General features: G+C 36.1%; 1 protein-coding gene across 1 annotated transcript in view; it reads right to left on the bottom strand.

The window, feature by feature from the left end:
• The window catches only part of CCT3 (chaperonin containing TCP1 subunit 3), a 69,018-nt gene that overhangs the window by 26,666 nt on the left and 15,532 nt on the right, over window positions 1-26,820 (bottom strand). The window contains exons 2-4 of the mRNA XM_089100955.1: window positions 13,731-13,792; window positions 8,199-8,375; window positions 374-528 (exon numbers count right to left, since the gene is read on the bottom strand). Coding sequence (XP_088957081.1) covers window positions 374-528; window positions 8,199-8,375; window positions 13,731-13,792 — 394 coding nt within the window. The remainder of the gene's footprint in view (window positions 1-373; window positions 529-8,198; window positions 8,376-13,730; window positions 13,793-26,820) is intronic.

The following is a 26,820-nucleotide window of genomic DNA, read 5'->3' as shown; positions in this document are numbered from 1 at the left end:
GAGAAAATTGGTTGAAAATCTGACAACCAAAGGTATTTCTCTGAAAGTATTTTATGCTCTGTGTTTATATTTAGACTACTACTCAGTTTCTGAGCTAGTTTTAAATATCAGCTTTACTAAACTAGTGTTTTGACTGCGTATTTTAACTACAAATATCGAAAAAGTTAAATTTTTTTATTAATTAATCAGTTGTAATTAATTCACAAATATTTACTAGATTTATTTTACCTTCACTAGGTTTATTTCCTTTATATTGGTACACTTTTTACAATTATACCCAGTTATTATTGATGTGTGCCGCTAGATAACATCTTGTTTTTCCTTTTTTCATTGCATTTATTTGCTTACTATGCATAATCTTTGCTAATAGTACCTGATTTTCTCTTTCAGAATTTCAACTGCATCTTCAAGAGCTTGGCGGTATGCATTAATGATAACAGTTGGATGAATTTTGTCGTCAATAAAACGTTCTGAGCCAACAAGTATTTCTCCCGCTAAAATAATTACAGATGTAGTACCATCTCCAACCTAAAAGAACAGGCAATGGATAAATATGGTAATTGAATATGGTAATATAGCAATAAAAAGTATGGTAAATTTAGAAGATCGGAAACGGGTGCTAATGTCGAATGAAAAATCGCAAATTTATTTGACACAAACTGGGGCATATTTTTCTTTTTAGGCAAATCAAAATAAAACAGGGGAGGGGAGGTCAAGAAATCAGAATTTTGTCCTTACTAGAACTACCATCTAAAAGTTAACCAGCTCACTTTCTGCAGTCTTAAAATTGACAAAGTAATTCACAAAAATAGAAAATGTTGAATTATTATCACTTAAGAAGAAAGTCCGGCCATGATCCTATTGCATTTTAGATTATTCAAATCATATACCCGATTTTCTATATAGAGTCTATATAGAGTTTCTATATAGAGTCTATATATTTTCTTTATAGAGTTTCCATATAAAGTCACCAGACTCTAGTCCATAAATGGGACTAGTTATTTTTTTTAGCTCTTATCGTCCCATACTAAATCCCTGCAGAACCAACGCTTATAAGTTTTATATTCTCTTTAGTGCCTCCCATAGTTGTAGGGGGTACTGTGTAGGTACTGTGTACTCACAAGTAGGGGTACTGTGTCAGTGTCCTAAATAAAACAAAATAAATTGATATTTTTCTACATTGAACAGTCAACTTCGCTCAACAATCGCGAATGGTATGTCCAGTGTACCGTAGAGAATATCTCTATATATATATATATATTTATATCTCTCTACAGTGGTCAAGTGATTGTTGTTGTTTTGTCAAAATTAAGTTGCACAAAAGAATTTCTTTGGTATAAATAAACTTATCAATAGAATTTAAAAGAGTGGGTGGGGGGGGGGGGGGTCATCATCACTTTTTAGGGCAATTAAGTATTATCAGCTATGAGATTTCTGAATATTCCCTATTTAAGCATTCTTTAATAAAGGCGGTAATCATATTTTGAATGCTTCTTCTGCTCATAACATACGCTGTTAAATTGAAACAGGACTGTCGTATTTTACTAAGTGCTGCATTTGAAAATATCTTTTATTCTGCTGCATACATCTCTAATGCTCCTATTCATCTTTAAGGAATCAAAAAACTAAACATAAAAATAATAAAATTTACGGTTTGGCAAAAAAAAGAAAACAAAAATTTAATTTAGGTGGTCTTGTCTTTAATTTTTTTCATTGTGTAAGTCATTCCAGTCATTTAAACTTCAATACACTTGACTTTCCCGGTAGTTGGTTTCATCGGACACGCAACGAGGGAGAGAGGGCTTAGAAACCGTGCTCTTCAAGCATTCTAGGAGATCCTTGCCGAAAACAATTATTTTTGAGTAACCACGAGACAAATTTCTTGGGACAATAAGTTCAAGTTCAAGCTTAGTAACCATAGCACTATTTTAATTTTATAGTGTAGATTATATACAGATGGGCCCCACTTTAAATTACACTATTTAAGTTTCTCGAAAATTACCTTAAAAAGGAAACAGAAAACAACATAATTAGTTTATTTTTAGATTACAATGCAATAACTTGGGTATAGCTACTGTGACTATGCGTACTGGGAAACCTAGTACAGTTATGAATTCAAGGATAAAGTTCTGGTGTCCTGAAAGAAACGTTCCAGATTTCCATGATCCAAAGAAGAAAAACGTTACGACTGCTAAAACACTTAAAGCATTCAATTCAACTATTCAATTTCTTTCTTTTCTTCTACTAAACTTTTTCTTAGAGCAGGCGTATGTGAAGTATTGTTTTAATTAACCTCGATTCCGAAGATCACCTCGATTTTCTTAGCTCATGGTTTATTTTTATGAATCAACTCAATTTTATGAAATAGGCAGCAGTTATGACTTTCTCTTTGATAGCCTTTCAAAACTAAACGTATTTAAGCCAACAGTTACATTACCTTGTATGGCAAATTAGCTTTTGATAACACTTTTTTGTAGTAATCATTTATTGTCGGAAAATATATTGAAAAAATCAGTGTGTAGCACACCAAAAGTGTTGCTTGTGAACGTGCGCAACTAACAACAAATAACAATAAATATTTAAGTAAAATGTGTTTGATAGTGAAAGCGTGTACCAAGGAATACTTATACAAATATTTTAGACACAATAAAACTACATAATATCCGAAGCAAAAATATTCTTAATTCAAATGATAATTACTAACATTTAATGAGTTTCTAATTAGAATTATTATGAAGAGAGGAAAATATTACTGGATGGATATGACTTGTCACATTTCTTATGCGTCGACATTTTCAGATGCAGCGGCATGATAATCTTTTCTTTCTTTATCTTTTTCGACAGTTCTTTTAAATACTACTACTACTAACTCACTTCAAACCCAAGCCACCCAAAACCAACACAGCTGAGCACCTTCCTCCTCCATCCTATAGATATATTCTAAGCTTCACTCTTCAACCCACCCATGAAGCTCCGATTTCCGTTAAATCCGTCCTTAAGACCTATTTCCACCCCATTGAGGGACAACCTACATCAAATGGCTCCTCCATTTCTACAGCTTACTTTTTATTTTCCTATCATTTTCAAATAATTTATTTGTTTGTACTTTTTCAACAAATCTGCCCTCCTCAAATACACATTAATGCACAAGTTCGTGTTTCTATTCATACCAACACATAAGAATTTAAGCATTCCTTAGTTTAATAAATGCATATAATATCTTTTACATGCATATCGTAAGTAGATATGCATTGCTGTAAATGTATTTTAATGTATTATCAAGTATTTTGGGCAATAGGTTGCATCAAGACTGGGCTGGGTAATTGTAGACAGAGAAAAGCCAAGACAGATAGTCCAAGTAATTGAGAGGCAAATGTTTAAATGGCCTAATAAAATTTAAAGCATGGAACGATTCTGAATGCAACATGAATTTTTGCAGCTCTGAATATTAGCTGCTAGAAATGATACGATTGTCAGTCACTCACTGACCAAGAGACTTGGTTCCTCTGAGACCCTCTGTGTACTGTATTCACTCTTCAACAGAGAGGATTCATTGGCGAGCTGAATCTCGTCTTCAGTTTCGTCTTCACTGAGCTTCCGTCCTCCGCCCTCGTCATCATTGTGTAAGATTTGTCCTAAGTACCACTCCCAGAAAATTGGCGGCACACCATAGCCCAGAGGCATCTCTGATGAGCCGTATTTGTCATAGTACCAACTTTGTATAGTGCATCTTCTTTGATTAAATAGATTAACGGAATTCAATATTGCAAACATTTCAGAAGTTTTTTGCCACCTTAGATACCTTTTGCTTTGGAATACCACAAAACAATTCATCACATATTACCGTGGCCAAAATGAAAGGGCATGGTTCCCTGTTTATTACAAGTTTGATACAAGTAAGAAGTAATATAGCTAGATCTGACCATATCATATCTGGCATTCCCGCCTCCTTTGATGTAAATACGCCTTTACAAATGTGGCCAGTCGAATAACTACGCCTAATGAGCACTTCAAATATTTTCATACTTCTATTGCCAAAACCGACTTCCAAAGCTGTTCTGAAAGAGAAGATCAGAAGGGCAATGAATGTTCCATCAAACTCTAACCCCTCCCGGTCCAATCTACACTCTTCTACAAATCTCCCCTTTGAGAAAAGCTATGTAAGTGGTATTTGACAATTACCACAGAAGATCAAAAATGTCAGATAGAACCTTTGGACATGACACAATGACAAGTTTGTGGCATGAAAACACGCTACCATCAAGGGATTCCCCAGATGAGATGTAACCTTCAATGAAAAATATTAGAGACGACCTTTAGGCGTGACGACGTCGAATGATAACATTCACAAGAAAAATATGCCTCCTTCTCTAAAAAGGGGGGGGGGGTAATTTCATTTTGAACATGAAGGCCTATGCTCTTACAAAAATGGAAGAATGTAATGGTTGTTAATTAGGAATATATTGGTTTTAATTTATTCCCATCAATAAATCGTTATAAACCAAAAAAGACGGTGATGTACCAGCTACATCACCTAAAATAAAATTTTGACTTAAAATAAAATCAATTGGACCTTTGTAAAGTACAATAATGAAAATTATTTTATTTCAGTCTCTATTTAAACAGTACTGTCACAAATGTTTAAATACCCCAAAGACAATATTTTCGCTTAACCACCAGCTGAAAACAACTAAAAACTTAAACTGTCAATAAATTATAGAGAAGTGATACTAGTAAACGCCGATAGGGTGGTGCTATTGAAATGATAGCTAGCCAGTAAAAGGTAACTTTACCTCCAATAATTTTGCAAAAAGAAAATCAGAATAGCTATATCATCAGCCCAAATTAGATGTTCTCACTGAATCGCCTACACGCCACCACTAAAAACCCAAAATATTTCCGGTAATTGATGGCAATAAGCACAGATTAATGGTAATACCGGTGAAAAAGAAGCTACCCAGTAATAGCTACCTTACCTCATCTTCCAGAATTTTGTGCCAAAGTCAGATGAGAGTCACATTATTCATTCAGGACCTGCCATTTTTATGGATTTTTCTTATTTATGCGAAAAACTGCTATCATAAAAGTTTTTCTTCAATTTTCCTTTACTGTAAAGCTATAGAGGAAGAATAATAAAAACACGAGAAACGAGGTAAAAACTACCTCGTTTTTGAGGTAATGCTAATAACTTTTTACAAATAGTATTAATGTTAATCTTTTCAGATAATATATAATTCTCCTAGCTAAGAATTGATATACAAATTTGCAACATTTTATGTAGCCAATTCTTAAGCCTATTAAATTCTTCTCCTGTGTAGATTCCAGCAAAAAATTAGAAACTAAGCGCAATGTTATCCTAAGGGTGGATATTCCCCTTCCAGTCAATGAAGAATATGACAGAGTTTTGACTGTCTATATGATTCTGATAGACCACATTCTGATTTAATGCCAACGGTATTACCGATAGGGCATGTAAATGTTACTTTCGTTAAAATTCCGTGGTAATTTGCTCCAACGTTTTAATGAATTTTGATAGGCGCAATTTTATGATTGAATGAATGATATAAAGGTAGTAGTCTTTTATGGGGTTTTATCAAGGGTAAAATTTTATACCATCATCGTCTGCAATTATTTAAATTGAAATAATATTGGACTGGACGCTTGTTTGCCTGCGATTCCAGGCGACTTAACGGTCATGTGTCCATTCTAAAATTTGGTCAACCTGCCTGAGACTCTAGGCGGGTGTGCCCCTCCAAAAGCTAACACACAAGTATTTGTCCAATTTGAGAATCATAGCTACTCCTGCCGTTTACCAAAACACTCGGAAAACTATAGGTCTCCTCATTCACCTCTGAGTCCAGGGGACTTGTAGGCCATGTTGTCAATCCTAAAACACGGTAGTCCACCTGAGACTCTAAGCGGGCAAGTTTATTCAGCTTAGGTCACTTGTTTGCCCGTGAGTCCAAGCAAATTCAGCCCCCCTTTTGCACACAAGTACAGTCGATATTGTCCGCAATGAGTCAAACCAAGAATCTCGATAATCCCTTTGTTCTATGGCTATCTACCTTAGTTCTGCCCTAGGATGGATGAGTGGATGATAGACTATCTATCAGCAAGTGAAAATGACATAATTTTTATACAATCCTGAAAAAGGCTTACGTCAGCTTTGCCTCTCACTCAGACTATCTGTCTTGGCTTTGTCTCACACAGCAAACAACAAATGTGGAATTTTCCTAACTTTGATGTTAAGTACATGAAACTCTTGGCGACCCAAATCAGGGTCCTGGACGAGCTTTGAAAATGGAGCGCCTTTCTGCATTTTCTGGGTAGTCTGGCTGTTTGCTGAACTGGTCCAATTTACTGTTTATCGAAAACCATGCAGGCACACAGTATCCTATTTATCGGGGAGAGGTAAATTCGTGCAAATAATATACAAACAACAAAACCTAAAGGTAATTAGGAGAAAATCGTAAAAACTTAACATTGAAGGGGAAGAACATTAAATCCATTGGATTATAGCAAATATTGGTTCTATTTTAAAGTTATTAGTATTATTTGCCTTATTCACAATACTACCAGAAGATGAAAGATTTTTATTACCATTATTCGCCAATAAAAACTTCTGTAAGAACAACTATTCATTCTATACTATAGCAAATATTCGTTCTATTTTTACGTTATTAGCAGTATTCGCCTTATTCACAATACTACCAGAAGATGAAAGATTTTTATTACCGTTATTCGCCAATAAAAACTTACCTGTAAGAACAACTATTCATTCTATACTATAGCAAATATTCGTTCTATTTTTACGTTATTAGCAGTATTCGCCTTATTCACAATACTACCAGAAGATGAAAGATTTTTATTACCGTTATTCGCCAATAAAAACTTACCTGTAAGAACAACTATTAATTCTATACTATAGCAAATATTCGTTCTATTTTTACGTTATTAGCAGTATTCGCCTTATTCACAATACTAACAGAAGATGAATGATTCTTATTACCGTTAATCGCCAATAAAAAAACAAACTTACCTGTAAGAACAACTATTCATTCTACTTTAACGTTATTGGTATTCTTTGCCTTATTCACTATAATGCCCAAAGATGAAGATGATTGGATAATAGATGATCGAAGAAGACGAGGTCGTCCAAAAATGCCTTACGGCAAACTTATGGAAAAACTTCCCCCACTGCAGCACAGCTTCAGAACGATTGGGAAGGCTTCGTTGACACCCTACGCGCCATCAACGGCTCAGGAGGGTCTAATGTCTAAGGTAAATACCACTTTTGTCACCAAAAATAAAAGGACAATCGTCCTACCAAATAAAGAATCTGCTGCCGATTGGAGGAAGATGTGAAAAGAATGCGGAGATAGTAAGTAGCGACTTTGCCCCTGGAGCGATCGGTTTGAAAATATTTACTTATCTTTCATATGATATAACCAGAAAGAAGGGAAGTAAGACCTTTAGAAGAGATGGTTAGGGCACTTTTTAAAGGTGCTGACAATACTTAGAGAATAGGCGGCAGATAATTTTGTCAGAAATACGAGAAGGCACTGAGCATAATAACAGAGATGTAGCAATGGTGACAGTGCTGTGTAAATATTATCATTGGAAGTAAAAAAGGGTCAGATCTGCAAGGTAATGTTTTAGCAAAAATGTCGATAGTGTAAATTTCGTAAGGTAAATTTATCTTACTGATTTCTGTAAGTAGAAAGGAAGGTCTTCTACAGTATTTTCCCAAAAAAACAATTTTGGGGATCAATCCACAAAATTCCATTTTGAAGTGCAATAATTACTCTGTCTTTTTTTTTTTATCAATATTAACCTTTACATTTAATTTTCTAAGTTACTGGCTAGAACTTTTACTACTTTCTTTTTAGGGAAATCAGTTAAAAATGGCTGTAACGAAACATTATTCATTCACTAGCCATGGCCTCTTACTGCTTAATTTCCCAGGCTAGAAGAAATCTATCTAAAAAATAAAAATCAAACCATATATTTTCTTTAGCAGACACCTTCTGATCTGAGCATATAAGAACCAGCACCCAAAGCTTGATTTGACTCTTTTCAGATTTACCCTTAAAAACATTTTTTTAAAAGTCTTTCTCAAACTGATCTGTTATAGCACTGTCCTGTTATAGCACTGTCCTGTTATATCCATCACCCAATTAAGAAAAAATTAAAGGAACCTCTTCGTCTTGCGTCCTTGACGTCTCGATCATGAGTTTGGCAGAAGGGTGTTCTACAGTAATTTCTCGCAATATTGCATTGCCATCATTTGTCAAAACAATTCCTCCCATGGGGTCCATAAGCATCTTTAACATAGAGCGAGGTCCCAACGTTGTTCTGATTACATCAGCAACTGCCTGCAAAAGAGACTTATTCAAAAGCAGAAACAAACATTATTATACAATAGGCATATACCCATGTTCATGCAAAAATTATCTCCTAAAATATTGGTTTAGAACACCCCGACTCCCAAATGTATTCTTGAAGAAAAAAGATAAATTTTGCAAAGATCAATGTATCTGAAACTGGAAATGAACTTTGAAGGTGCTGAACACCTTCTGTCAGAGTTGCCTCCTGATATCAGTCTAAATGAATATTGATGGCCCAGAAATTCCCTTTGTTGCTGGCTTTACTCTTCCCAGCACAAATCTCACTTATATCAATGCCCTCTTCGCAACAATCAAAGGTTTGGACCTAGATGCACCTATGATGAAAGTGCATCCAATGGTGTTTCATTGCAATTTTCCCAAAAGATTGATATTTTTTTAAATCACATAAATTTTAAACCCAAATAGCTACTACTAGAATTGGCCTAAGTTCATTTACGTGGGCTGAATCAGGTTCTTTCAGCACAAAACATTCTTACCAGTGTACCTAAACAACAGGGAAGACTTTATCTGACCTTATCCAAAGGATCCCTTACAAATTCCAAAATTATATTATCTCTACCTCCCTTATCACAACAAATCTTATCTTGTGATGAGCCTCTTTGTCTCTGAAGTACAGATTTTGCCAGCAACTCAAAATTTGTCGAAAGTAACCAAATCAAGAAAATTGGTGGCCCAGAAATATGCTTTTCCAAGACTTAAATCCCCCCTCCCAACGAAAAAAAAATATCCTCATTGATCAGACAAGTGTACATTTATGAAAACAAGTAGCTGCGTTTTTGATCACCGTTCAGTGAGGGAATGTCCCCCCTCATTTGATGCCAATGGTACACTCTAGATCTAAACCTAAAGTTTCATTCAGCAAACTTAACTATTTTCTAAGATAGTAAAAAGACCATCATCCAGCATTCAAACCAGCCTAGTCTAAATTCCTACCTTAATAATTAAGCTGAAGGCCAGGAGTAATAGTCCAACAAGTTATAGAATCAAGTTTAATCTATATTAGCTCAGAAATGAAAGCCCTAAAACTGATGAGGATAAAGGCAAGTTTAAACTAATGCTTGCAAATTTAATTGATTGCAAAGTTAGTGCATTCTGAATCTTTTATTAGGCTAATTATGCAATGTCCCACTTTCATTTTTGAGCAGAAACTAAAGTCATTTTATGCAACAGGTTAATTTAAAATTAGCCTATAGGCTAATCAACCAGTTAACCATAATTCTCCCTAAAAGTCAAGGGCCAATCCTTTTTTGTCTTGTACCTAACACTTTCCATGCTGAAAAGCATCTTCAAACCTTCACCTTTTACTTGAAAGTAGCTATTTTCATAGAGTTCTTCTCATGCTCATGTTTCTTCCACTTCTAGCTCATGTTTGTCCACTTTATTGCCTAAATTTTATCCAGACTGATTCCAACGTGAACTTCCTACGTCCTTCTAATCAAAGTTCGACGTTCTATTGCTTTTCGTCGTGAACGTTTGACATCACCGGTCGCCGTTTAGAGTTTTACTCGAGCAAAAACGGAAATAAGCACAACGGTGAACTTGCCGGCCATCAAAAATAGGTTTTAAGGAAAACGGCGATCAAAACGGTGATCAAAAGCGCAGCTACTGCAATTAGAAACTAAATCTATAAATAGATTTATAATAAAATGATCACCACGGTTAACTTGCCGGCCATCAAAAAAAGGTTTTAAGGAAAACGGCGATCAAAACGGTGATCAAAAGCGCAGCTAGTGCAATTAGAAACTAAATCTATAAATAGATTTATAATAAAATGAGCACAATGGTGAACTTGCCGGCCATCAAAAATAGATTTTAAGGAAAACAGCGATCAAAACGGTGATCAAAAGCGCAGCTAGTGCAATTAGAAACTAAATCTATAAATAGATTTATAATAAAATGAGCACAATGGTGAACTTGCCGGCCATCAAAAACAGATTTTAAGAAAAACGGCGATTAAAACGGTGATCAAAAGCGCAGCTAGTGCAATTAGAAACTAAATCTATAAATAGATTTATAATAAAATGAACACAACAGTGAACTTGCCGGCCATCAAAAACAGATTTTAAGCAAAACAGTGATCAAAACGGTGATCAAAAGCGCAGCTAGTGCAATTAGAAACTAAATCTATAAATAGATTTATAATAAAATGAGCACAATGGTGAACTTGCCGGCCATCAAAAACAGATTTTAAGGAAAACGGTGATCAAAACGGTGATCAAAAGCGCAGCTAGTGCAATTAGAAACTAAATCTATAAATAGATTTATAATAAAATGACGACAACGGTGAACTTGCCGGCCATCAAAAATAGATTTTAAGGAAAACGGCGATCAAAACGGTGATCAAAAGCGCAGCTACTGCAATTAGAAACTAAATCTATAAATAGATGTATAATAAAATGAGCACAATGGTGAACTTGCCGGCCATCAAAAACAGATTTTAAGGAAAACGGTGATCAAAACGGTGATCAAAAGCGCAGCTAGTGCAATTAGAAACTAAATCTATAAATAGATTTATAATAAAATAAGGACAACGGTGAACGTGCCGGCCATCGAAAACAGGTTTTAAGAAAAACGGTGATCAAAACGGTGATCAAAAGCGCAGCTAGTTCAATTAGAAACTAAATCTATAAATAGATTTATAATAAAATGAACACAATGATGAACTTGCCGGCCATCAAAAATAGATTTTAAGGAAAACGGCGATCAAAACGGTGATCAAAAGCGCAGCTAGTGCAATTATAAACTAAATCTATAAATAGATTTATAATAAAATGAGCACCATGGTTAACTTGCCGGCCATCAAAAAGAGAATTTAAGGAAAACGGCGATCAAAACGGTGATCAAAAGCGCAGCTAGTGCAATTAGAAACTAAATCTATAAATAGATTTATAATAAAATGAGCACAACGGTGAACTTGCCGGCCATCAAAAACAGATTTTAAGGAAAACAGCGATCAAAACGGTGATCAAAAGCGCAGCTAGTGCAATTAGAAACTAAATCTATAAATAGATTTATAATAAAATGAGCACAAGGGTGAACTTGCCGGCCATCAAAAATAGATTTTAAGGAAAACGGCGATCAAAAACGGTGATCAAAAGCGCAGCTACTGCAATTAGAAACTAATCTATAAATGCATTTATAATAAAATGTGCTTAATTTGGTAAAATAGCATAAAGCTATTATAATAATATCACAAACAATTACAGGTAAAAATCATTTAAAGAAAGGTAAAAGCACAGAAGTCTGTATACTAAATAAAAAGTTCAATCTGTAACAAAAGTAATAAGTGAGTAAAACGAGGAATTAAAAAAATTGGGATGAAAGATTATTTTCTAAGTAAAAAATAAAAGACCCACTGAATACTATCTCTCTGCATAATATCAACATTGCTTGCCTTTACTAAGCTTAATCCATAAAACAATCCTTTACTTCCAAGGCCAAAATCAAATCCTTTGAGTACAGTAGCTTATACAAGAAAATATAATATTCCTAATGAAACCATTTTCAGCAGATGTCCACTGAGAGAAAAAAGTGGTGCTGTGGCAATGCTCAATCCACCTAGCAAAGATATCGCGAGGGCTCTTAACAACCCACTCTTAGACAATAGGACACAAAAAGGAGGGATAATCATCACTAAAGCCCACATCCAACACAAAATAGAAACAGCACAAAAAAAAAATCATATGTTACATGGAAAAAGAAGAAGCAGACATGTTTCAGTCATTATTTAAGTACATTTTTTACCTTTTGTTCTATTTATATCTGAAAATCACAGTTTCTAAAGCTTGTTCTTTTGGTATTTTCAAAGCTATGAAGTTTTTAGTGCAGTACAGATTTCCGTCAACGTTGCAACACTGAACAACAAAAATAAATAAGCAAAACTAATTATTCAAATTTCAACTATAAACTATTCAAACATCAACCATATGTTTATTTCCAAAGACAACAATAACTTGAAAGGAAAGCTATAATTTCCTTAAGCTGTTTGACGTCACATATTTTTAACTCATTTTTTCTCATCAATATTTCCATTGATTAGGTTAGAATCTGCTACTACAAAAACTGCAAATGGAAGTCTCTTTCATTCAAAACTATATTTCCCATTTTTCCTAATTTTTAAAGATATTTATGGTTGTGTAAGTTCCTACTTATCAATTCAACATTCAAATTTCACTTCCACTTTTCTTGGTACTTTAAAATGACTATACAATGGTGAACAGGAATAATTTTCCTTACCTCAGTCCACATAGCTGGGTAAGACTAAAGATTGAGTCTCTCTTTGCTTGCTAAGCCTTGCAGAGGGCTGGGTTAAAAGATTAAAAGAATGGGGAACAGGTTGATGAAGATCTTGGGAAAGGGACTTGGAAAGTCCAAACTTTATTTTGTCAGAAGATTTTTCATTTCAAGTGAAATAAAGCTTGACAAAGACTTACAAATAGAGTAAGCAGATTTAATTATAATTATACCAGCTATTTTATTCATATTTAAAAATTTTAAAATGATCTTTGATGAGCCTCAGATGCCACTTCATATTAAAATCTTTCAAGTTGGAAATGATCAGTTTTGAGGTATGAGCTTTCTGCTTGAGAGCATTACCATGCATAAGCAGTAAGTTTAAACATATTTAATTTTCCTGAAACTAAGTTCATCTTGGAAAAGGAGGGGAGCTCAAAAGGAACAAGGACAAAATTACTTTTTTGTATGCCTCAAATAAACATTACCACTTTAATACTGTTTTTCAGATTTTCCATGAATGAATTTATAGTGTAGTCAGGAAATACAGGGACTTGGGAAAGATTAGCCCACGTTTGATAGAAATATGGTACTAAACTTCAAGTAATAGTCAACCTCTAATAAAAACTTTAGTAAACAGGATTACAAAAATCAACAAGCCCTAGTACTCTGGTTGTACCAAAAAAATTATACATCCTTGTTAGAGAGCTAAACATTGGTCATCTCTAGACAGAAACCAAGCAAGTAAACTCATGAAAAAATTTGGGGCAACTAATGTTTTTGCTTCATTTACAACTGCTTAGTCATCTAAATTACGAAATGTTTTACTATAAAACCAGCATGTCAGTAAAAGCAGCTTGTATGCTAGAATTTTTTACCTTTTAAAACTACCCTATATTTAATCTATATACCAGACACTGGGTTGTACTAATGAACTCTTCTAAAATCAAACTAGTTGGGATTTGCTATCAGCAGAAGAAAAATTTAATATGAAACTTTAAAAAATCTTGCATAGTTTAAATATTAGTTTTTTAAATATCTGTTTGTTTTTACAAAAAAAAAACGTAAGTGAGTAAAACAGAAGATTACCTTTGCAGCAGAAATATTGTCCTGCTGGACTTTCCTTCCACTCTCTCGCTTTGTATTCTGATCTAAAAATATCAATTCAATTCAAACTTTTTATTTCCTCCAAATACGAAGAGTAAAATTTAAAATAACCACAAAACAACTGGCCATAAAAATCTTTTAAACCATATAACAACAAGTAGAACAGAATTGAACAGAATCTTGGAAAACGTTCTCAACAGAAGTTGAACTTAAACATGCTTCCAGTTATAAATCTTCTTTCTAAACCTATTCATTTATCAGGTTTATCGGTTTTTAAGTATTTATAAGGACAGTTTCTCAATTTTTCCCTATCCCAGCTCTGCTTTGCTTTTGACAATGATGCAAGGTCAGCTCTTGGCTTCTCCTACTTTCCCCATTGCTCCCATGCCAACTTTTTGGCAGAAAGGTAGGCATTTTGCACATCCTTGGAATAGGAAAAGCACCAACATAAGCTTTCACCCCTCTAAAACTGCTACCATCACCGGTAGAGCGGTTAAAACAAGAGTAAATAAAGGTATTATACTAGCTTTTATCTTGAATTTTACCAAAACTAACATTATGATTAAATTCCGGTCTCAAACACCAATTAAAACCCAAAAAACAAATACATAAAAGGACTAAATAGAATTTTCAACCTTTGTCCATAAAGAGCTTTTTACTTAAAACTGAGAATATTCAATTTTCCCTAAGAAATTAAGAATATTGCACTAAAAAACAATATATCTTGTTTTACCCACCCCCTCCCCCCCCCATACAGGTACAGTAAATGAAATTAAAAATCCTCTTTGCAGCCCCAAGCTTGAAATAGCAAATCTTATTTTTCAGTTTCTTGATTGAGAGGGCCCTTACTGAAACCCAAATTAATATTTTACCAAATCAGAGAGTGGATCTTTTTGATCAGACCACATAGTTTTCTAAGGGAAAAAAAACTACAAAATTGTTGACACATATAACTCTTAACACAAGCATGGGGTATGCAAGAAGGGGGGAGTAGCCTTCCAAGTTTTTACGTACAGCCTACAGCTGTATCAGAACTATTGGAGATGTTGCAAAATCTTTCAATGGCTAATCACTACAGCCTCCAGGGAATAGAGAAACCCAGGCTTAAAAATGCAATTCGGTCACATCTACCAAATCTGAGGCAGTTGAGGATCAGTGGAGACTGGTATAATGGATTATGTAGAAACTCAACTATCTGGCCCTCAATTATACGGATTTGCATTTGAATCTATAAAAAAAACAAACAAACAAAAAACAGGCATGTCTGAGCATTACCTGCCTCTCCCTTACCACCATCTCCACTCTACACATTTTTCCGCTGTATTAGTTGACTTATCAACTGTTATTATACTTGGCAGTTACATGCCACCATACAATTTTGATCCCATATTTTTTATTATTATTTAATACATTATAAGTTCAATATGTCTTATCCCATCTGTATTTGAAAATGTTGAAACATAAAAATGTGGCATTATCACATAAAGATATTAGCTGATAATAAATATAGCATAGGAATATCTACAATAAGCAATATTAAGAAGACATCTAATTCAATTCTAAAGTACACTTGCAAATTAGATAGTAAAAACAGGAGTAAGCATCGCAAATTTATGGAAAATATATCAATAAATAAAGTTTTAGAAGAACCTTTGTATAGTAGCCTACCATATTTAATATTTAAAACTATTTGTTTCATGTTTTGAAATTTATTCAATAACAATAATTTTGTTATAAATTTATTTTGGTTATTTTTAATAATCAGCAAACATAATGAATTATGCTATCACATGTAAAAAAAAAGAAAAAAAGAAGAAAAAAAAAATCCTATACATTTGATTACCTGGATTTTCATCATTCATATGCATGGCAATAACAATTAATTCAAATCATCGAATTTCTACTCTATTCTTAAATTTAAAGCTGTCAAAGTCAGGAGCATCCCGAGCCTCTTTTCACTGGGGTAACTTTGTAAATTTTACCAAATCGCTGCCTGATGTCTGCCAAATTTTCTTCAAAAATCAGGAATTTTGTAAAATTTCTGTTGAATGTTTTGCCTCCATCAAAATTTTTACCAAATACCAGAAAAGTTGGAGGGGGGGAAGGGTTTGGCACAAAAAATGGTAAACCATAGATGACAAACTTTTTAGTAGTTTATCTAAAAAAGTGGTTTGTAATGAAATATTCAGGAATGAATAAACAGCCTAAAGTGCACAAAAAAGGCATTTTTATGTTCTTTTCACTACTCCTTTCTGATTTCTAACAGAATTATTTGAAAAAAACTACGTTTTCTAAAGAGTTAAAGAGGCTGAGTTACAAGGTCGAACCTTAAAACGTACAGGGATTAGGAGACACAGTTGGGGGGCTGCCGCCCCCAAACCCCCGCTTTCGCAGCCTTTAAATAAAAAAAAAGTTTTTTAAACTGAAAGTAAGGAGCGACATTAAATCTTAAAACGAACAGAAATTATTCCGTATATGAAAGAGGCTGTGCCCTCCTCAACGCCTCGCTCTTTACGCTCAAGTTTTTATTGTTTAAAAAAATAGTTGTGAGACACTCAAACTTTAGCGTAAAGAGCGAGGCGTTGAGGAGGGCACAGCCTCTTTCAGATACGGAATAATTTCTGTTCGTTTTAAGTTTTAATGTCGCTCCTTACTTTCAGTTTAAAAAACTTTTTTTTATTTAAAGGCTGCGAAAGCGGGGGTTTGGGGGCGGCAGCCCCCCAACTGTGCCTCCTAATCCCTGTACGTTTTAAGGTTCGACCTTGTAACTCAGCCTCTTTAACTCTTTAGAAAACGTAGTTTTTTTCAAATAATTTCTGCACGTTTTTGTACAGTTTATTACTTATTATTGCTTGACTAACTGTTAGATGATTGTGTATTATTCTTTTCTTTCTCGACAGGGTGTTTTAAGGGTCGACCTTGTAACTCAGCCTCTTTAACTCTTTAGAAAACATAATTTTTTTCAAATAATTTAAAAAAGAAACTGAATTTTTTTTTTAATTTGAATTCAGTATATAAAAATTTGATCTAACGGTGAATCGAACTCTGGTTTTCCGCCTGACAGCCAGAAGTCTCACCGCTACACTAAACAGACGTAATTGATATTGTTTTTTAGTAACGTGATGAATCTTTTTGACGCAAGCAAAACTTGATATTTGGTTTTTGGAAAACAGGGACGGAGTGATCAGATTGAGTTGAAATTTCGAGGATAAGCTCCCAGGCCCCAGGAAAGCTTATCCTCTAAATTTCAGCCCGATCAGACAACGTTAAAGGGGGGTTGTGGTGGGAAAAATTAACATGGGATAATATAGGAAAACAAGGTTTTTCGTAAATGTAAATTCGGGGGATAATTTTTTCGGTCTGAAAATATCAAAAGGCCCTAACAGGTCGAATTCTGCTTCGAATGAGTCCTCATTCAACCGGATCCGGTGCCAACTGTGGCCTGTAGGCGTGGCTAAGGAAAAAAAAGAAATGATGAATTTTAAGTGGCTATATTTGGTTTTTTGAAAACAGGGAAGGAGTGATCGGATTGAGCTGAAATTTCGAGGATAACCTCCCGGGCCCTAGGAAAGCTTAACTTCTAAATTTCAGCCCAATCGGACAACGTTAAAGGGGGCTGTGGTGGGAGGGTCCAAACTTCCGGCCCAGTTTACCCCATGAAGATAAAGTCGGAGGAGGATGAAATTTTGCAAGTTTCTTAGTTTGAGCTTGGGCTACAAAATGCGATTACCGCCGTCTCTCTGCGACCTATAGGACCTGAAATCGCTTAACATTGTGGTGGGTCGCCTCTTTATAGAGGCACAAGTGTGCCTCCTTGAAAGAGACCTATAGTCTACCTATCTTCATTCTGAAAAAAAATTTCTTAATTTTGGCTGAAACATATGAACTGTGACTTGGGGTTTGAAAAATACAATTTCTAATCATTTGGCTAGGATTTAAAGTCACAATAGCCTAGCTTTTCCAATGCAAGACTTTTTTTTCATATTTTAGGACACAAATTGCCCATTCACGACCTTGTATATTATAGTGTGATCCACTCGTTACCAATAGAAAAGGATTTCTCATTTAATTCTCAGTTTGGTTCATCTTCCATCAATCAATGCATCTGTCCCTACAGTAGTTTCATACCCTATAACCAATCTAATATCTGAATTATTGATGAATGAACTAAAGGTTCTTGCTAGTCTTGATAAACTTTGTCAACATGGCTAAAAGACCAGATGGGATACATTCCAGGCTTCTCAGAGAATGCCAAAATGTCCTCAGCTATCTCCTGTGAAACCTCTCAATAGGGACAACTACCTTTAGATTCAAAAGTGTCATACATAAATCTGGTCTAAAAAAAAAGACGCCTACACCAAAACCATTCCACCATATGTGACATAACCATACCATTCCATCAGTAAAATTTTTGCTGTTGTCAAAGTTCTTGAAAAGTTTGTGAATAAGCTTTAATGCAGCACTTTGAGGCCAACAACAACCTTGCTCCTTGCAACCTCGCAACCTTGCAACATGGTTTCAGATCTGACATATCCATTGACACCAACCTTCTACTGACATTATGTCACAACATTGCTTTAGAAAAGTTTTCCTTTAAACAATCCTCCAAGACCCTACAAAACTTTTGATAAAGTTTGCCATAAGTTTCTTATCACAAAGTTGAAAGCTGCAGCTATAGACCTTTCTGTTTTACAATGGATACAGGACATTCTATCACATAGAACTCAAGTCTTCAGGATTTTTAGTTCTGGTGGTATTCCTCAGTCTTCCTCCTTTACAAGTTTTAATTGGTGTTCCTCAGAGTACTATTCTAAGCTCAAACCTCTTCAACTTCTATATAAATGATGCACTAAATCAATGAACCCTCCTCACTCTTTATGAGATGATTCTCTGTTAGTAGGTAAGGCTGCCACAGCTTCTGATTTACAATCTATCCAGATTCATCTTTACAGTCTTGGAAATTATTCTGATACTTGGCTTCTTGCCTTCAATATAGGTAAATACCATGTGATCCTTTTGGCAAACATAATCAACACCAGCACTATTTCCTCCAAGGAATTCTCCTTTCTTCAATTTCTGAAGAAATACATTTAGAGGCATTTATGATGACATATTGAACTTCAGTAGCAATAACAGGACTGTTTCATCATCTGCCTTTCAATTCCTTGCCATTGTATAAGACACTGGTTCAACTGTGACTTGAATTGAGAATGTCTTACCTTAAAACCTTAAATCGCACTTGCCAGTGATAAGGAAAATTCCTGTGAACGCCGGTCACTAATGATGATAATTCAACTCGTTAGGTGCATCCCATATTGTGAGCCAAGGTTTCTTGCACCAGCCTTTGTCAACTGCAGACTTGAAGGCTTCAATACGGGGCATTATAATAGCATTCTGGCTAAGGGAGTCCCATAGGCTGACTATTCAGTTAGAATAGAATTTATTTTGCAGCCTTGTGCTAGCACGTTTTTGATAAAGCTTCAAGGGGTGGCCTTTGGTACTTGGTGAACTGACTATCTGGAACAGCTTGGGGATCACACTCTGGTCACATACTAACTTGTATGTCATTATTACATCTCCTTGCCTATGTCTACATGTGAGAGATGGTAGTTTGAGCTTATGTAATTGGGTAGGATATGTAAGATGTTGAAATCCCTTTATGCATTTAGTTACACATTGCTGCACTGATTCTAGAACTGAGATATCACACTTATTTACTGGATTAGTTTTTGACATCCCAAATTTCAATTTTGGTCTGATTAGCCCCTTTAAGAGCTTGGTGATCACAGATGGAGATCTATTGCAGAATGTTCTTTTTATTAAACCAAGATTTTGGTTGGCACTGGCTACTACAGACTGTGCATGAAAATTAAACTTGAGCTTATCATCAACCAAGACTCGCAGATCTTTTTCACCATGACTACATATGAGTGGCTGCTTTGAACCATTACTGGATTCCAGAAAATACTGGCACAAGGGGTTATTTGCTCCAAGATAAATGACTGCATTTCTCGATATACAATTCAAGCCACAAGGATTTTACCCACTTTGACAATGCATCAAGGTCAACCTAGATGGCTCTGGCACTTTGAGGGTCATGAACAGGACCAATTATTTTGGAATTGTCTGCATACAATAGAATTTTATTCTCTATGATTGAAGCTGTGTTGTTGATAAAGATATTAAATAAAGCTGGACCCAAAACAGTTTCTTGGGGTACTCCACTTTTTACATCTGCTGATTCCAAGAAGAAGGTTGATCTATTATCTCCAAATACCTTTACCACCTGCTTTCTATTGGTAAGAATTTGCATTATCCAGTTGACAATATCATCATGGATGCCGATTGCATAGAGTTTAGGCTCCTGTGGCAAACTTTATCAGATGCTTTGGATGGATCCAGTAGTAACATATCAACAGGAGATCCCTCATAAATTAGTTTTGAGACATGCTTGTATGTATCAGTGAGGTTAGTGTTAACTGATTGATTGGGATAAAATCCACATTGATTAGGTGATAGTAGATTATTACCATTTAAATGGACAATAATGGCTGAATTGACTATAGCTCTGAGTAGTTTCCCAATTTCTGAGGTAAGACTAATGGGTCAGTAATTGTTAGCTTCATTTCTATTGCCCCCTTTGTGTACAGGCGTGATGTAAGCATCCTTCCAATGTTGCAGAATATATTTAGTACTAAGGGACTTTTGGAAAAGTAGAGTGAGAGGATGCAACAGATACATCTCGTGTAGTAGCCGGGGGGGGGGGAGTACTCCATCTGGTCCTGTAGATATATTTGGGATAATCTTCTTCAATTGGGTTTCTACTTCAGATTTGGTTATATTAATGGGCGCCATACCATTTCAAATTTCATACCTTGGGGGATCTGGAATTGGAGTATTATCAAGGACAGTAAATACCCAGATGAACTGCTTATTTAATGCATAGGCAATCTCCTGGGTCACAGATTTTACTGCCATCTAGTAGATGTTGTGTAACAGAATGCCTACCAGGGTTACCAGATTATGTGTACCTCCAGAACGTCATATAGGGGGGAGTTTTTGGTTTCCTTTTCCAATTTACAGAATAGTGATTTTCAATAGCCCCTAGTAATATTCTTTTCTGTTTACCCTGACTCTTCTAAATGCATACATTCAATAAAAGACCAATTACATTGGTCTGTTTTACATGTTTCTTAAATTCTAATCTTTGTGGGTACAGACTAAAGCTGCAACCTATGGCAATGTGATCACTTGCTCTGTATGGTGATAGGGGGTCAATACTCAGTATACATTCTTGGTCCTTTACTAGCAGAAGATCAAGTAATGAGGGGTTTTAACTTTCTCTATATCTAGTCAGGGAGCTAAATACCTTATACAGCGAGTGATTAAACAGACATTACAGAAATGGTTTAATTTTAGTCTTTGCCATTTCTTTTCATTTATAAGGCAAAGAAGTCCTCAAAAAAGTACATCACAGAGTAACTAAGATGACCAGTAGATTGTAGCACCTTTTGCATCACATGACAAAGATATTAAAAAAAAAACTTTCAAAGAAACATTATAACACAAGAGAAAGAAGTCACGGATTATCCCCCATTAATACCCCCATCGAGGAAAGAATATAGCCAAGAAGTGTCAACCCAATCCCCTAATAGGGAAAACCTCCTATCTGATATGTGTCTCCAAATTATGAATAAATACCAACCATCCTGTTCAGCTCGGATAAAAAAACTGGCCACTGACAGGGGGCTGTCTGCCCGACCAACTGTTCCCCTGTGTTCGTCTATTGTTTTTCCCAATAATTTATCAAATTCAATCAACATGTTTTCCAGCTCAAATAATTCAGAACACAACGTAAGTAAGGATAAAGTATTGCCGAGTATTCATAGCAGAGAACCATTGGGTAGTTCCACTTTTGAATCTTGCAAGTTGGAACTTAGCAATATTGGTGATGCCCATATTTAAGATGAAGACGGACTATTTGTGCTTTACAGTAACTTGGATTGCATCACCACAAAAATGGATGAAATAAAAGTTGTAGGGTCAGCAAGGCCTGAAGTGAGTGTGTTTGCCTTCACTGAAGTTAAACCAAAGTATACTTCAGTGCCACTGACTGATGTACAAATCCAGATCACCGGATTCAGAATAATTTCAAACCTGTTGAAAGTGGAAGAAGGAGGAATTGTCCTGTATATCAAATCATCACTGACGGTAGGAGACCTTAATTTTGGTTCTCAGTATGAGCTGTGGGTGGAGCAGGTCTGGATAAAAATTGATCTAAAGGGTCACCCCTTAACTATATGTTGTATTTATAGAAGCCAAAACTCTCCTTGTCAGAAAGATTCCCACCTTGTGATTGTGAATTCTATAAGTTCGGTGATGAGTCGTCATCGCCATAATATAGTTATTGTTGGAGACTTCAACCTGCCTCATATTCAATGCAATAGTGGTTATTCTGCTACAAGAGATACCAATAACCAGATTGGCCCACTTCTTGAATGTCTACAAGAACATTCAGTGAGTTAGACAATCGATTTCCCGACTAGGTACACAGAGGGCCAGAACCCATCTCTCCTGGATCTCCTACTTGTCAAAGATGAGGAGGCAATCCAAAGTATAGAACCACCTTTTGGCGCAAGCAACCATATAGCCATAACTTGTTGACTAAAGATGTATCTGCAGACAAACAATTTTAGAAAGCATGAGTATACAAACTATAACAATGTTAGGCAAGATTTAGCTAACCAAGATTGGTCTTTTGTTGAAAAGAATAATGTAGAGGGAGCTTGGCTTGAGATGAAGGGATCCTCAGTGAGACAACTGCAAAACACACAACAACTACTTGGAAACAAAGGCCAAGAACGCTCCCTTTCATCACGTGAGAAATCAAGCTAGCAGTCCAAAAGAAAAAGAACTTCTGGAGAAGGTACAAGGCCATCCCAACACAAGCAAACCATGACAAAATTCAAACAAATACAAAACAAAAGTTACTAGAAAGTATGAAGAGTCTTTAGCTTCAGCATTGAAAACAAATCTAAAAAAATTTGGAAGCATGCCTCCACTCAAAAGCCCAGAAGACATTCAGTAACCAAACTCTCAGTTAATGGGAATACCATAAGCAACCCTAGAGATATAGCAGAAGCTCTGAACCAGCAGTTCAAGTCCGTTTTTACACCTCCAGAATATATCCCCTTGCCACAGATGCCGGAATATGATATTCAGAAACCAATGCAAATTATTACTGTCAGAACTTTGGATGTAGAATCACGGCTCAAAAGATTGAGCCTAAATAAGTCAGTTAATCCTGATGGGGTTCGCCCTTGGATTTCGAAAGAAGATCATGCGGAACTTGCCCTCCCCCTAGGAAAACTGTTCCACAAATCTCTTGATATCAAACAATTCCCTCAAGACTGGTAAAATGCAAATATTACACCTGTCCACAAGGGTGAAAGCTGGATCTGTACTGCCAATTACCGACCCAGTAGCACCACTTAAAGAGTCAGCAAAATCCTCGAAGAAATTGTGAATACTGCTGTTATGAAACACCTTATTGACAACAAACTACTTACTGATAGCCAACATTGATTCAGATCTGGACGCTTTGTTGAGATAAATCTTATTGATGAATACAAATGTCACAAACTGCTAGACCTGGGAATCCCTGCTGATATGATCCTATTAGACTTTGCAAAGGCTTTAGACAAAGTTTGCAACCACTGTTTGAAGGCAAAACTCTTAGCTACTGGGATACATGTGGAGGTTGTTGAATGGGTGATGCAGTTCCTCTCAGGAAAAAAACAGAGAGTTAAAGTGTATGGGGATAAGGGGGCAAGAATTCCTCTCAGAAGTTGCTGGAGTTGATAGCAGTGTGCCCCAGGGAACAATCTTGGGCCCAACACTTTTCAATATTTTCATTAATGATGCTCCACAGGCTGTAAGAAATAAGATGAGCATTTATGCTGACAATTTAAAGCTTATTGGGCCTGCATAGTCAACAGCAACAAGAGCCACTATACAGGAAGACCTGGATTCACTTTACCTTTGGGCCTGCCAATGGAAGCTTGAGTTTAACATTCAGAAATGCAAGACAGTGCATTCGGGAAAAAGAATGAAAAGTGGCAGTACCACATGAGTGGAGGGGATGGCTCTAGGCAATTGATTGGTTCTATGACAGCTGAAAGAGATTTGGAAATAGTTGTCAATGAAGATTTAAAATTCCACAAACACACAAAAGCAGCAGTTGCCAAAGCATCTCAGATTCTTGGAATAATTAAGCATACAGCACATAGCAGATCATCCAAAGTCATAACATAGCTGTACAAGGGTCTTGTGTAATCATTGCTGGAATTTGGGATGTGTGTTGCCTTGTCCCTGAATAAGGGTGACCAACAGAAAATAGAGTCCGTTCAAAGGTGTGAAAACATAGCTGTTGATGGATGCAAGAACCTTGACTATCCATCTTGCCTGAACAAACTACACCTCTCAACACTTGTCTACAGACAATGGAGGGGTGGTGTCATCATGACTTAAAAGCTACTGCATGCTGATTCCTCTTCTCAGAAGCCTTTCCAACTTGAAAAATCATCCAGGACAAGAGGGCATAGTAAAAAGCTGCTCCAAAAGAGCTCACAGCAGACTCCGCAACCACTATTTCTGCAATAGAGTAGTGACCCCCTGGAACAGTCTTCCCAATGCAGCTGTCACTGCTTCCTCTGTTGATGCATTCAAGGTTGCCGTTGATAAGAATTGGTCCACCAAACCATGGAAAACAGAATGGGATGCCACCAAACCAATTGCTCCCCATTGTCACTAACCAGCAGCCAGCAACTCTACAGGATTTTTTCTTTATTTTGCTGGACAATGGAATTTAAGGTAAGTCACTTCTTAAGCCAAAAAGTTGCAAATTGAAGGATCCAGCTTTCAGAAGACACAGAATCTGCTGAATGAATTCACACATTCAACTACAGAATTGATAGGGTGGCTACACCAAGAGTTCCTCTTCAACTAGGAGGTAGTCAAATCTTTAACCAAGAATTAATAAGCAATTGGACAAGAAAATCATCCCAATGGATGTTATCATGGAGCATTACACGGATTGAAATCCTTAACTTGCTCTAAGCTGCAATTTAAGGTAAGGTTATTTAAAGTAATAACATAGGTGATTCTAATTTTTCAAATACCAGTACTCTTTGGAAGAAGAAGAGGTGGTTATGATACTTCCAAATACCTTTCAGTAAATATATGTATATTCATATGGTTTAGCTGGTGAACACATCACATGATGTGAAAAAAGTGAACAATGCCTTTTTTATGCTCTTTTCAAATTAATCACTTGTGGTGTAAATTCCATTTTTAGCCATTAATGGGCCCCAAAAGGAAACTCATTATCTTGTCTATAGTTTTTAGACTATATTGTAAAGTTAAAATATTAGTTAAAAACCAATTATATTTTGAATAAGATCTAAAAAACCTTTCTATAATGTTTCAATGTCCTGCTAGCAAAAAAGAAAAATAGGATGCTTCAGTGCTACCCCTGCAAAAATTTGATTTTCCTTGTTGCTCAAGGTAGGGGCTGTAGGTTTCCTACTAAAGGTTTTCAACAATGGTGATTTCATTGGAGTAGTTTTGTTTTGCTGTAATGACTTACTTATTGACTTATGTCTCCTGCCAGGCGCTGCTCGGCGTAGAGAGTGACGTCTGCCTCCTCCATCCACTTCGGTCCATGGCAAGCGTTTGCACATTGCTCAACCTGATATTTGCCATCGTCAGGAACTCGGACAGGCTGTCAGACCATCGTTTTTTAGGTCGGCCGCGAGGTCGCTTCCAACCGGCTTTGACAGGGTCGAAGTCATGGATCGTTTTCGCAGGTATGTGTGGAGGCATTCGAAGTAGGTGTCCGAACCATCATAGTGTTCGCTTGGCTGCTTGGGTCGAAAACCGAGACTGCTTGGTGAGCTGCAGCAGCTTCTCATTGCTGACGAAGTCGAGCCATCGTAGACCTTCGATCCTCCTCAGGCTCTTCGACTGAAAGACATCAATTGCCTTGAGGGTTGTGGCTGAAGCTTGCCACATTTCAGCTCCATAGAGGATCACAGAGCCGACGAGGGTGATGAAAATCCGCCGCTTCTTTGTGCGACTGATGTTTGCTTTTCGCCAGAGGTGACGGTTCAGTCTGCCCATGGCAGAAGACGCTTTGGATATTCTCGATTGTAGTTCAGAAAGAAGCGAGCCATCTGAAGAAATTATGGAGCCCAGGTAGGTGAACCTTTGGACAACTTTGATGCTAGTGGTGCTATCCAGGTTAACTGAAGGATTGGCAGCAGGGGAGGATGGGTCTATGGCCATAATTTTGGTTTTAGTCCGGTTTATCTGCAGTCCTACTTTTGCAGCCTCTTCTCGTAGGATTCGAAGCGCTTGTGCCAAGTCATCGGCAAAATCAGCATCTGTAATGACACGATCTCCAAACTTGAGTCCAAAGCTGAGACGTGAAGTAGTCCTTGTCATAACGTAGTCTATGATGACATTGAAGAGCTCTGGGGCCATTGCACATCCTTGGCGCACTCCTGTCGTGATTTCTATGTTTGTTTATTTGTTTTGCTGTAATGCCTTTTTAAAATTCCTGCAAATTTGTTTTGAGAATAGAGGTATGGAAGTATGGAATGGGGCTCTATAGATGGGACTAGTGGTAACCATACTTGGGACATACCTTAATATGTCTTCTTGACACAAAACGCAACTATTTAATAGAGATAATGGGGTAAAAGTATAAAAACAGAAAAAATGAATTACAAATGTGTGACAAAATAATTATGAAAAACCATGTGCATGTGTTTACAGTGTATCAAATTCTGATAGATCAAAAAGGAAATACAAAATGTCCTGCTTGTCTTCTATCCTTTTGAAATGCTAAATTTCTACTTCTTGTTTTTCTGCAAGTTTTGAAATGATTTCACCAACACTATGGCATTTTCCTTTCTTTGTTTCTTTTTCAAGAACCAAAACAAACTTGCCAACATTTAAAGTAGAAAAAGAGGCTGAACAGAAGGTCCTTCCTTTGGATCTGTTTCATTAG

Source organism: Artemia sp. Qi Xiang Cuo, chromosome 15, assembly GCF_049724085.1.
Source record: "Artemia sp. Qi Xiang Cuo chromosome 15, ASM4972408v1, whole genome shotgun sequence".
NCBI lineage: Eukaryota > Metazoa > Arthropoda > Branchiopoda > Anostraca > Artemiidae > Artemia > Artemia sp. Qi Xiang Cuo.
Note: the sequence above shows the minus strand (reverse complement) of the source record. Positions and strands in the feature narration are given on the sequence as shown.